Below are 13,798 nucleotides of genomic sequence, written 5' to 3'. Positions count from 1 at the left end.
TCTTCTATCGCATGCACCTTTTTATTAGTAGATCTTTCAGTATGCCATTGAGAATAATTGACCATAATATTATCTAGGAGTTTAGTTGCTTCTCCTGAAGTGATTTCCATAAAAGTGCCTCCCGCAGCCGAATCTAAAAGATTTCTAGAAGCAAAATTCAATCCGGCATAAAAATTCTGAACAATCATCCACAAATTTAAACCATGAGTAGGGAAATTACATATCATTAATTTCATTCTCTCCCAACCTTGTGCAACATGTTCATGATCAAGTTGCTTAAAATTCATAATATCGTTTCTAAGAGAGATGATCTTAGCGGGAGGAAAATACTTAGAGATAAAAGCATATTTGCACTTATTCCATGAATCAATACTATTTTTAGGCAAAGACGAAAACCAAGCTTTAGCATGATCTCTAAGCAAAAAAGGAAATAGCTTCAATTTAACAATATCATTATCCACATCTTTCTTCTTTTGAATGTCACACAAATCAACGAAGCTATTTAGATGGGTAGCGACATCTTCACTAGGAAGGCCGGAAAACGGATCTTTCATGACAAGATTCAGCAAAGTAGTATTAATTTAACAATATCAGTAAGAGGAGCAATCTGAGTGCTAATAAAATCATTGTTGTTGGTATTGGTGAAGTCACACAATTTAGTATTATCTTGATCCATCGTGAAAAGCAAGCAAACTAAAACACAAGCAAACAAAAAGCAAGCGGGCAAAAGCAGGAAAATAGAGAAAGAGAGGGAGGATAGAGAGAGAGGGAGAATAAAACGGCAAGGGTGAAGTGGGGGAGAGGAAAATGAGAGGCAAATGGCAAATAATGTAATGCGGGAGATAAGGGTATGTGATGGGTACTTGGTATGTTGACTTTTGCATAGACCTCCCCGGCAACGGCGCCAGAAATCCTTCTTGCTACCTCTTGAGCACTGTGTTGGTTTTCCCCGAAGAGGAAGGGATGATGCAACAAAGTAGCGTAAGTATTTCCCTTAGTTTTTGAGAACCAAGGTATCAATCCAGTAGGATGCTACGCACGAGTCCCTCATACCTGCACAAAACAAATAAATCCTCGCAACCAACGCAAATAGGGGTTGTCAATCCCTATAAGGCCACTTACGAGAGTGAGATCTGATAGATATGATAAGATCAAATTTTTGGTATTTTTGTGATAAAGATGCAAAGTAAAATAAAGGCAAAGGAAATAGCAAAGGAAATAACTAAGTAGTAGGAGACTAATATGATGAAGATAGACCCGGGGGCCATAGGTTTCACTAGTGGCTTCTCTCGAGAGCATAAGTATTCTACGGTAGGTGAACAAATTACTGTTGAGCAATTGACAGAATTGAGCATAGTTATGAGAATACCTAGGTATGATCATGTATATAGGCATCACGTCCGAGACAAGTAGACCGACTCCTGCCTACAACTACTACTATTACTCCACTCATCGACCGCTATACAGCATGCATCTAGAGTATTAAGTTAAAAACAGAGTAACGCCTTAAGCAAGATGACATGATGTAGAGGGATAGACTCATGCAATATGAAGAAAACCCCATCTTGTTATCCTTGATGGCAACAATACAATACGTCCTTGCTGCCCCTACTGTCACTGGGAAAGGACACCGCAAGATTGAACACAAAGCTAAGCACTTCTCCCATTGCAAGAAAGATCAATCTAGTAGGCCAAACCAAACTGATAATTCGAAGAGACTTGCAAAGATAACCAATCATACATAAAAGAATTCAGAGAAGATTCAAATATTTTTCATAGATAGACTTAATCAGAAACCCACAATTCATCGTCTCAACAAACACATCGCAAAAAGAAGATTACATCGAGTAGCTCTCCACAAGAGAGGGGGAGAACATTGTATTGAGATCCAAAAAGAGAGAAGATGCCATCTAGCTAGTAACTATAGACCCGTAGGTCTGAGGTAAACTACTCACACTTCATCGGAGGGGTTATGGTGTTGATGTAGAAGCCCTCCATGATCGATGCCCCCTCCGGCGGAGCTCCGGAACAGGCCCCAAGATGGGATCTCGTGGATAGAGAAAGTTGCGGCTGTGGAATTAGGGTTTTGGCTCCGTATCTGATTGTTTGGGGGTACGTAGGTATATATAGGAGGAAGGAGTGCATCGGTGGAGCAACAGGGGGCCCACGAGGGTGGAGGGCACGCCTGGGGGGTAGGCGCGCCCCCTACCTCGTGGCCTCCTCTTTTGTGTCTTGACGTAGGTTCCAAGTCTCCTGGGTCTTGTTCATTGAGAAAATCACGCTCCCGAAGGTTTCATTCCGTTTGGACTCCGTTTGATATTCCTTTTCTTCGAAACCCTAAAACAGGCAAAAAACAGCAATTCAGGGCTGGGCCTCCAGTTAATAGGTTAGTCCCAAAAATAATATAAAAGTGGATAATAAAGCCCAATAATGTCCAAAACAGTAGATAATATAGCATGGAGCAATCAAAAATTATAGATACATTGGAGACGTATCACTTTTCCCATTGCAAGAAAGATCAATCTAGTAGGCCAAACCAAACTAATAATTCGAAGAGACTTGCAAAGATAACCAATTATACATAAAAGAATTCATAGAAAATTCAAATATTGTCCATAGATAAACTTGTTCATAAACCCTTAAATTCATCGGTCTCAACAAACACACTGCAAAACAAGATTACATCGAATACATCTCCACAAGAGAGGGGAGAACTTTGTATTGAGATCCAAAAAGAGAGAAGAAGCCATATAGATAATAACTATGGACCTGTAGGTCTGAAGTAAACTACTCACACTTCATCGGAGAGGCTATGGTGTTGATGTAGAAGCCCTCTGTGATCGATGCCCCCTCCGGCGGAGCTCCAGAAAAAGCCCCAAGATGGGATCTTGTGGATACAGAAAGTTACGGCGGTGGAATTAGGGTTTTGGCTCCGTATCTGGTAGTTTGGGGGTACGTAGGTATATATAGGAGGAAGGTGTACGTCGGTGGAGCAACAGGGGGGCCACGAGGGTGGAGGGCACGCCCAGGGGGGTAGGCGCGCCCCCCTACCTCGTGGCCTCCTGGTTGATGTCTTGACGTAGGGTCCAAGTCCTCTGGATCACGTTCGTTCCGAAAATCACGTTCCCGAAGGTTTCATTTCGTTTGGACTCCATTTGATATTATTTTTCTGCGAAACACTAAAATAGGCAAAGAAACAGAAATTCTAGGCTGGCCCTCCGGTTAATAGGTTAGTCCCAAAAATAATATAAAAGTGTATAATAAAGCCCAATAATGTCCAAAACAGAATATAATATAGCATGGAACAATCAAAAAATATAGATACGTTGGAGACGTATCAGTGTCATGCGAACGTCGACTACATGACACTTCACCATTGTTTGCAAGAGTGATGGGTTGCTAAAGTTACAGAAGCTCAAACCCTAGTTTATGAGTTGTGTCGTAAGGGGCTGATTTGGATCCATATGTTTCATGCTATGGTTAGGTTTGCCTTAATACTTCTTTTGTAGTTGCGGATGCTTGCAAGAGGGGTTAATCATAAGTGGGATGCTTGTACAAGGAAGGGCAGCACCCAAGCACCGGTCTACCCACATATCAAATTATCAAAGTACCGAACGCAAATCATATGAACGTGATGAAAACTAGCTTGATGATAATTCCCATGTGTCCTCGGGAGCGTTTTCCTTTATATAAGAGTTTGTCCAGGCTTGTCCTTTGCTACAAAAAGGATTGGGACATCTTGCTGCACCTTGTTTACTTTTATTACTTGTTACCCGTTACAAATAACTTACCACAAAACTATCTGTTACCGATAATTTCAGTGCTTGCAGAGAATACCTTACTGAAAATTGCTTATCATTTCCTGCTGCTCCTCGTTGGGTTAGACACTCTTACTTATCGAAAGGACTATGATAGATCCCCTATACTTGTGGGTCATCAAGACTCTTTTATGGTGCCATTGTCGGGGAGTGAAGCGCCTTTGGTAGGTGGAATTTGGTAAGGAAACATTTATATAGTGTGCTGAAATTTACTGTCACTTGTTACTATGGAACATAATCCTTTAAGGGGCTTGTTCGGGGTATCTTCACCCCGACCAGTGGAGCAAAGAGTTGCTCCTCAACCTACTGAACCTACTGAAAATGATTACTTTAAAATTCCTTCGGGTATGATAGAGAAACTGCTAGCTAATCCTTTTACAGGAGATGGAACATTGCATCCCGATTTGCACCTAATCTATGTGGATGAAGTTTTTGGATTATTTAAGCTTGAAACTATGCCTGAGGATGTTATCAAGAAGAAGGTATTCCCTTTATCTTTGAAGGGAAAGGAATTGACATGGTTTAGGCTATGTGATGATATGGGATCATGGAACTACATCGATTGAAATTGGAATTTCATCAGAAGTTTTATCCTATGTATCTTGTTCATCGTGATCGTAATTATATATATAATTTTTGGCCTCGCGAAGGAGAAAGCATAGTCAAGCTTGGGGGAGGCTTAAGTCAATGTTATATTAATGCCCCAATCATGAGCTCTCAAGAGAAATTATTATTCAAAAATTTCATGCTCGGCTTTCTCTCGATAATAGCTCCATGCTCGATACCTCTTGTACGGGCTCTTTTATGATCAAGACTATTGAATTCAATTGGGATTTATTGGAAAGAATTAAACGCAACTCTGAAGATTGGGATCTCGACGAAGGTAAGTAGTCAGGTATAATACCTAAGTTTGATTGTGTTAAATCTTTTATGGATACCGATACTCATTTTGATCTCCCTAAGGAGAAGTGGTTTAAATATAATCCTCCCATTGAAGTAAAAGTAGTTGCGCCTATTAAAGTTGAAGAAAAGACTATCACTTATAATGATTCTATTGTTCCTACTGCTTATATTGAGAAACCACCTTTCTCTGTTAGAATAAAGGATCATGTTAAAGCTTGAACTGTGGTTCGTAAGAGGGCTCCGGGGGAGCTGTCCTGCCGAGGAAACTTCCCTCTGGGAGGGGGGAAATCATCACCATCGTCATCGCCATCGATCCTCTCATTGGGAGGGGGCCAATCTCCATCAACATCTTCATCGGCACCGTCTCATCTCAAACCCTAGTTCATCTCTTATATCCAATCTTTGTCCCAAAACCTCATATTGGTACCTGTGGGTTGCTAGTAGTGTTGATTACTCCTTGTAGTTGATGCTAGTTGGTTTACTTGGTGGAAGATCATATGTTCAGATCCCTTATGCATATTAATACCCCTCTGATTATGAACATGAATATGATTTGTGAATAGTTACGTTTGTTCCTGAGGACATGGGAGAAGTCTTGCTATAAGTAGTCATGTGAATTTGGTATTCATTCGATATTTTGATGAGATGTATGTTGTCTCTCCTCTAGTGGTGTCATGTGAACGTCAACTACATGACATTTCACCATTGTTTGGGCCTAGGGAGAGAAATTGGGAAGTAATAAGTAGATGATGGGTTGCTAGAGTGACAGAAGCTTAAATCCTAGTTTACGAGTTGCTTCGTAAGGGGCTGATTTTGATCCATATGTTTCATGCTATGGTTAGGTTTACCTTAATACTTCTTTTGTAGTTGCGGATGCTTGCAAGAGGGGTTAATCATAAGTAGGATGCTTGTCCAAGGAAGGGAAGCACCCAAGCACCGGTCCACCCACATATCAAATTATCAAAGTACCGAACGCGAATCATATGAACGTGATGAAACTAGCTTGACGATAATTCCCATGTGTCCTCGGGAGCGTTTTCCTTTATATAAGAGTTTGTCCAGGCTTGTCCTTTGCTACAAAAAGGCCATCTTGCTGCACCTTGTTTACTTTTATTACTTGTTACCCGTTACAAATTACCTTACCACAAAACTATCTGTTACCGATAATTTCAGTGCTTGCAGAGAATACCTTACTGAAACTGCTTATCATTTCCTTCTGCTCCTCGTTGGGTTCGACACTCTTACTTATCGAAAGGACTACGATAGATCCCCTATACTTGTGGGCCGTCACCCTCCTCCTCCAATTAAGCGCCACCCACAGCTGCTTATCATTTCCTTCTGCCGCCACGAGGCGGAACCAATTTAGGGCTCCGGGGGAGCTGTCCTGCCGAGGAAACTTCCCTCTGGGAGGGGGGAAATCATCACCATCGTCATCGCCATCGATCCTCTCATTGGGAGGGGGCCAATCTCCATCAACATCTTCATCGGCACCGTCTCATCTCAAACCCTAGTTCATCTCTTATATCCAATCTTTGTCCCAAAACCTCATATTGGTACCTGTGGGTTGCTAGTAGTGTTGATTACTCCTTGTAGTTGATGCTAGTTGGTTTACTTGGTGGAAGATCATATGTTCAGATCCCTTATGCATATTAATACCCCTCTGATTATGAACATGAATATGATTTGTGAATAGTTACGTTTGTTCCTGAGGACATGGGAGAAGTCTTGCTATAAGTAGTCATGTGAATTTGGTATTCATTCGATATTTTGATGAGATGTATGTTGTCTCTCCTCTAGTGGTGTCATGTGAACGTCAACTACATGACATTTCACCATTGTTTGGGCCTAGGGGGAGAAATTGGGAAGTAATAAGTAGATGATGGGTTGCTAGAGTGACAGAAGCTTAAATCCTAGTTTACGAGTTGCTTCGTAAGGGGCTGATTTTGATCCATATGTTTCATGCTATGGTTAGGTTTACCTTAATACTTCTTTTGTAGTTGCGGATGCTTGCAAGAGGGGTTAATCATAAGTAGGATGCTTGTCCAAGGAAGGGAAGCACCCAAGCACCGGTCCACCCACATATCAAATTATCAAAGTACCGAACGCGAATCATATGAACGTGATGAAAACTAGCTTGACGATAATTCCCATGTGTCCTCGGGAGCGTTTTCCTTTATATAAGAGTTTGTCCAGGCTTGTCCTTTGCTACAAAAAGGCCATCTTGCTGCACCTTGTTTACTTTTATTACTTGTTACCCGTTACAAATTACCTTACCACAAAACTATCTGTTACCGATAATTTCAGTGCTTGCAGAGAATACCTTACTGAAACTGCTTATCATTTCCTTCTGCTCCTCGTTGGGTTCGACACTCTTACTTATCGAAAGGACTACGATAGATCCCCTATACTTGTGGGCCATCACCCTCCTCCTCCAATTAAGCGCCACCCACAGCTGCTTATCATTTCCTTCTGCCGCCACGAGGCGGAACCAATTTAGGGCTCCGGGGGAGCTGTCCTGCCGAGGAAACTTCCCTCTGGGAGGGGGGAAATCATCACCATCGTCATCGCCATCGATCCTCTCATTGGGAGGGGGCCAATCTCCATCAACATCTTCATCGGCACCGTCTCATCTCAAACCCTAGTTCATCTCTTATATCCAATCTTTGTCCCAAAACCTCATATTGGTACCTGTGGGTTGCTAGTAGTGTTGATTACTCCTTGTAGTTGATGCTAGTTGGTTTACTTGGTGGAAGATCATATGTTCAGATCCCTTATGCATATTAATACCCCTCTGATTATGAACATGAATATGATTTGTGAATAGTTACGTTTGTTCCTGAGGACATGGGAGAAGTCTTGCTATAAGTAGTCATGTGAATTTGGTATTCATTCGATATTTTGATGAGATGTATGTTGTCTCTCCTCTAGTGGTGTCATGTGAACGTCAACTACATGACATTTCACCATTGTTTGGGCCTAGGGGGAGAAATTGGGAAGTAATAAGTAGATGATGGGTTGCTAGAGTGACAGAAGCTTAAATCCTAGTTTACGAGTTGCTTCGTAAGGGGCTGATTTTGATCCATATGTTTCATGCTATGGTTAGGTTTACCTTAATACTTCTTTTGTAGTTGCGGATGCTTGCAAGAGGGGTTAATCATAAGTAGGATGCTTGTCCAAGGAAGGGAAGCACCCAAGCACCGGTCCACCCACATATCAAATTATCAAAGTACCGAACGCGAATCATATGAACGTGATGAAAACTAGCTTGACGATAATTCCCATGTGTCCTCGGGAGCGTTTTCCTTTATATAAGAGTTTGTCCAGGCTTGTCCTTTGCTACAAAAAGGCCATCTTGCTGCACCTTGTTTACTTTTATTACTTGTTACCCGTTACAAATTACCTTACCACAAAACTATCTGTTACCGATAATTTCAGTGCTTGCAGAGAATACCTTACTGAAACTGCTTATCGTTTCCTTCTGCTCCTCGTTGGGTTCGACACTCTTACTTATCGAAAGGACTACGATAGATCCCCTATACTTGTGGGCCATCACCCTCCTCCTCCAATTAAGCGCCACCCACAGCCATTTTACACGCAGTATAATGTGGAGCTGAGTAGCATGCGGCCGCATGCGCGAACGAGGTCGCTATGGCTGCCATGCGTGTCGACCGCCCGATCTTGGAGGAGCACCTCATCTTCCAGGCCACCGTCGACACCGCCGCGCAGTTGTCTACTTTAAAATACAGTTCGTGATGTTTTCTCGAGGCCACTGCTAGTGTCTTCTAGTGATTTGTCCTCTGTAATGTTAATATGCAATCTGATGTTCAGTTAACAGTTTGGTCCTCTGAAATGTAATGTTAAATTAACACTTTAGTGCAACAATTGCTATATTTCATAGTACTATTCTCAAGCATTCTTTGTTTTGTTAACTGTCTTATCTTCTAGTACATGTATCTATTTTGCAATGCCGTGCTCAGTTAACTATTTTGGTTCATTTGGTCTGCTATCCATTTAACTGTTTGGTTCAGTTCTGCAATTTCATTTTCATTTGTTGTGGGTACAATTTTGTATTGTTATGCATGTGACACTAATCGAATTTGGTTGTACTCAATACATATTCTACTGATAGTATGGCAACTCTCAGTTAACCTGATCAAGATCTTCCTTATGTGTGTTGCAGGGAAACAATGGGAGACACTGCGGTTTACCATCGATGTTTGTTCAAGAAGGGTCCTTTGGCTAATAGCAAATTATTGTGCAGTTCCAGGAATCATTCTAATATTTAGGTTTCTTACAATTTGGTGTTGCGCATGTAGGTCCTACTGTCAGAGGCTTAGACCCATTGTTCGACCCATTTTGCATATGGGGAAATGAGATGTCCATGAATATCAGTCAAGTCAAGAAACTCAGAAAGATTTTTAGGATGAAGAAACTTGCGACGAATAACCGCAAGATCTTTATGTGCACAATGAAGAAGACATTAGTCAACTATAGGATGGTACTAACTCTTTTACCTTGTTTTTACACCTTGCGCCATTTCAAAATTTACAACAGCGATTTATGCATAGCTTTGTTTTCAGTAATTTTCAAAATAGTTCACCGATGATTACCTATCAAATAACCTACATGGTCAAGAGGCGAGGAAGGTATTCATTCAACACCCACGGTACAATATTGAAGTCTTGCTGAAGAGGACGAAGGTTGGGCGGGCAATTATCCATAGCCACTGGCCTAAAGTTACAAGGACATTCAACATCACTGAAGGCTCAATATTTGCCTTCCGCTTATGCAGTTTCCCAGATGAGATTCATTTGTCTATTTACCGTGTATGATGCTACTTTCAAAAGGTTTTTGATGCTGCATGTGAAACTTGGTGCTGTTGTGTAATGGCGTAACTGAGTGTCGAAGCTATCTGATGTAATTCGATTATGAAATCCTGGTTTCTTTTATACGGATATGAAATATCTGGCATGTTTTATAAGAAATATTAGTTTGATTAGTACATGAATTATCAATAATAGGCTAATTACCCTGCTTATTGGGGTTTTCTATTGCAAATGGTTACTCAGAGAGCACCGTGGGCGATGAACTCAAACAACCCGCACGGTTTCTAGAAAGTAGGCATGTTCGATCAACTAACAATCACACACGACTTCCGGCAGCAAACTATTTGTGTTAGGCCACCTTGCACAAATGTTTCCACACAAAGAACTGTGTGGGATGTACATACCTACGGAAATGATTTTCTGAGATTCACCGTGTGGGATGTACATACCTACGAAAATGATTTCTGGGATTCACCATGTGGGATATACATACCTACGGAAATGATTTCTGGGATTCACCGTGTGGGATGTACATACCTATGAAAATGATTGGGTTTCCATGCCTCGCCCGATCGCAAATGGCCCCAGCCTAGGTCCCAGGAGGGCCTATCCCAGATGATTTCTAGGTCGTGTGGGAAGGACCCCCTATCGCGGGGGTGCTCCAACCCCTATATGACCAATGGGTTCAAAAAAATACTAGGAAATTTGAAGAAGAAAAAACTGGGATTTGGGGTTATCAAACTTCGGTATCCAATCTACTTCTGTGTGGAATTTTGTCAAAAAAAAATACCAGGAAATGTATTCATGGCAAAAAAGGACAAATAATTCCTATTTATAGAAAAAAATTGTTTAGATGGATTTTAGTTTGAATTGTATTTCCTTCGTTATGGATACATTTTCTAGTATTTTTTGCACGAAACTTCACGCTCGAGTAGATTGGACACCATTTGATATCCTCAAATTCCAGATTTTTTTGATTTTTTAATATTTAATATTCATATAAAGGTGTGGAACACTCGGGAGCTCCTGTGTATTTCCCCCAAAACTAAGTTGTACTACTTGTTTGCAGCCATCAGTCCCAAACGCGCCAACTACTAATGAAGTTACTGGCAGCCGGCCATGAACAAATAATGTCGTAGCAAATACTGCTTGAGGTCGCTGACACACGCACGGACAACTGAGGGAGTGAACGCGTGGGCATGCTCAATATGCTACACTGGTTTGGTTTTAGACTTGCAGGTCTTGCCGGCGGTGAGGAGGCCGTGGCCGCCCGGGGGGGCTACGTGCAGGGCGCAGAGCTGCGCCGAGCCCTGTGTGCTCATGTCAACCGCCGCCTAGACGCACCTCACCACGCTGCCGTGCTCCGATGTGCAAGGCGGACCGGCACCACAACCCGCCGCCACCATACCCGATGAGCACAACCGCCTCATGGACGCTCAGCAGGGAGCAGCGAGAGCGCACCTTGAGTGCCCACGCCCACCTCCGGCCTGCCCTTGCCGACAGGGAGGACCAGACTTCCTCCTCCATTGACCTACTTCAGTGGCACCCTTCACTGCACCAGGAGATTGGGAGGGGAACACGGCGTGGATGGCGGCATGAAGGGGCGCGACACGACATGGATGGCTACCGTTTCTTCCCGAACCACCTCAGCGAGCTGCTCGTCAGTGGCTCTTCGAGCACGCCCACCTTGGTGCCCATCGGTGGTGTTCCCTATGCGGCCTGCATCGACTTCATCTCCACCGCCTCCTGCCTATCATCCCCACCGCTACACTGTCGCGTCTCCGTCGCGCGCTCTGCATCGTCCTAGAAATCAACAACTCACAACTCAATAAAAGAGGAGTGGATAGAGAGAGTGGTCGAGTAACGAATAAGGTCGAACCAGCAGGTCGCTTGCGTTCGTGCTTGACCACATGGGAGCGAACGCTTGTGGCGGCTGAGCTGCCAATGAAATTGCACGTCAAAGATTAATTGGTGAGTGCATCCAACGGTTGCTAAGATGTTCGCGTTGAGAGTGTACAAATGTGACATCAGGTGTGGGTGAACCAACCCGTGGTTGGCTGGTTAGGAGAACGTTGGTATCATCACCCCATCAGGATTTAAGTTCTAGACTTTATGGCGCTGTTCGTTCAGTGGGAGAAGACGTTTCGTCGACTACGAGGTGTCTGTAGCGGGTTCCTCAATCTCAAGATGCTATGCCGCTGAGTCTGTCTGAAGTGCTCATAGGGGCAGAATATGTGTTCATAGGGGTGAGTGCATGCTCGTTTATCTGAGCGACTTCGATTATACTATGTTAACAAAATAAGTAGTGTCGCATTATTGTTTTTGAAAATATAGCAGTTTTGGAACCAAGCGCACAAATACTACTATAGTTGTGCCGCTAGTGCCTATAAAAGCACCCGAATTGTCTTTCACCTCCGAACAGGAGCATCATGGCCATGGACTTGTTCCCCGTTGTTTCCGGCCTTGTCATTTCATGCAGCATCATCGCCATCAAAGCGACACGGCTACTGGGCTACGCTTTCTCACCCTTCAAGCTCCTCCTGCTCTGCGTGGGCATGGTGGCTGTGGTGGGGGCGGTAGTGAACCGCCCACGAGCGGTGTACCTCGTGGATTACGCTTGCTTCCTTCCCAGTCCCACCTCGCGTTTCCCCAACGCAACCTTCATCGAGCATGCTCGCCTCGTGCCGGCGTTCGCGGACGATCGCACTATCCGCTTCATGACGCGCGTGCTCAGCAGCAGCGGTATCGGCGACGAGACTAGCCTGCCCCCCGGCGACCACTTCATCCCGCCAGACAACAACTTGGACATGGCGCGCGACGAAGCTGAGCTAATCATCTTCTCTGCCATCGATGAACTGTTGGCCAAGTCCGGTGTCACCCCTGACGCCATCGACATCGTCGTCGTCAACTGCAGCGTCTTCGCCCCCGTGCCGTCCCTCACCGACATGATCATCAACAGATACGCGCTCCGCAGCGACGTCCGCAGCATAAATGTTTCTGGGATGGGGTGTAGCGCCGGAGTGATCTCGGTGGGACTCGCGGCTAGCCTTCTTCGTGTGTTGCCCCACGCCCACGGTGCTGCGCACGCTCTCGTCGTGTCCACGGAGACCATCACGCCCAACCTGTACGTCGGCAAGGAGCGCGCCATGCTACTGTCCAACTTGCTCTTCCGGGTGGGTGGCGCCGCCGCGCTGCTGTCCACATCCAAGGACAAGGCGCGGTTTCGCCTCGCCCACCTCGTGCGAACCATCACCGGCGGCGGACAAGACAGCTCCTACCGGTGCATCTTCCAAGAGGAGGACGCGGATGGTAACGTAGGGGTCATCCTTTCCAAGGACCTGATGTCGGTGGCCGGCGACGCGCTCAAGGCCAACATCACAGCCCTTGGCCCGCTCGTGCTCCCCTTCTTCGAGCAGCTGCGCTTCGTCGCCAACAAGCTGGTGCTCGAGCTTGCCCGGCGAGCCGGCGTGAAGCCTTACCTCCCTGACTTCCGCAAGGCCTCACTGCGCTTCGTCGGCGTGAAGCCGTACGTCCCTGACTTTCAGAAGGCGTTCCAGCACGTGTGCATCCACGCCGGGGGGCGTGCAGTCGTCGACAAGGTCCAGTCGAGCCTCGGGTTGTCGGACGAGCATGTGGAGCCATCTCGCATGACGCTTCACCGGTTCGGGAACACGTCCAGCAGCTCGGTGTGGTACGAGATGGCATACGTCGAGGCCAAGGGCCGATTGCGGAAGGGCGACCGTGTCTGGATGGTTGGGCTCGGAGCGGGGGTCAAGTGCAACAGCGCCGTCTGGGAATGCATCCGTCCCGCAGCCGAGCCAGACAAGGCGTGGGCCGGATGCATACGTCGCTACCCAGTAAACATTCCTGGTCTCAACGTCAATGCGGCAGCTCAAAATGACCCCATAATTGCAGTGTAGCACATGTCGAATGTCAGTCACAATAAATCTCATTTGTCCTAATTCTCTTTCTTTCTTTTTTACATCTATATCTATCAATCTATCTATAGAGAATACACGTTAATAAAAAATTAAGAGATGTTTATCGTAGAGACGAGTTGTAACGGTGTAGATTGTTCCTAGGCTAAGAAAAAAACTTGAATAAATTATATCGAAACATTTACTTGATAATATGTGGCCTAACCTGAGAAAATGGTTCCCTTAATCAAATACAAAATAATCATGCTTAAGCAAGCATATTAGAGAGCGAGGCACATGATAGCATAGTATCCGCCAAATGATGGTCAAACGA

General features: G+C 44.6%; 1 protein-coding gene across 1 annotated transcript; it reads left to right on the top strand.

Annotated features, from left to right (window-relative positions):
• The first annotated feature begins 11,991 nt into the window (after positions 1-11,991).
• On the top strand, positions 11,992-13,534 carry LOC123184201 (3-ketoacyl-CoA synthase 6-like). The gene has a single exon (XM_044596358.1). It carries the CDS (start codon positions 12,103-12,105, stop codon positions 13,465-13,467), a length of 1,365 nt encoding a protein of 454 aa, XP_044452293.1. The 5' UTR covers positions 11,992-12,102; the 3' UTR covers positions 13,468-13,534.
• Positions 13,535-13,798: the final 264 nt, after the last annotated feature.

Source organism: Triticum aestivum, chromosome 2A (assembly GCF_018294505.1).
Source record: "Triticum aestivum cultivar Chinese Spring chromosome 2A, IWGSC CS RefSeq v2.1, whole genome shotgun sequence".
Classification (NCBI taxonomy): domain Eukaryota; kingdom Viridiplantae; phylum Streptophyta; class Magnoliopsida; order Poales; family Poaceae; genus Triticum; species Triticum aestivum.
The sequence above is the reverse complement of the archived record's forward strand: the minus strand, read 5'-3'. Positions and strand labels throughout refer to the sequence as shown.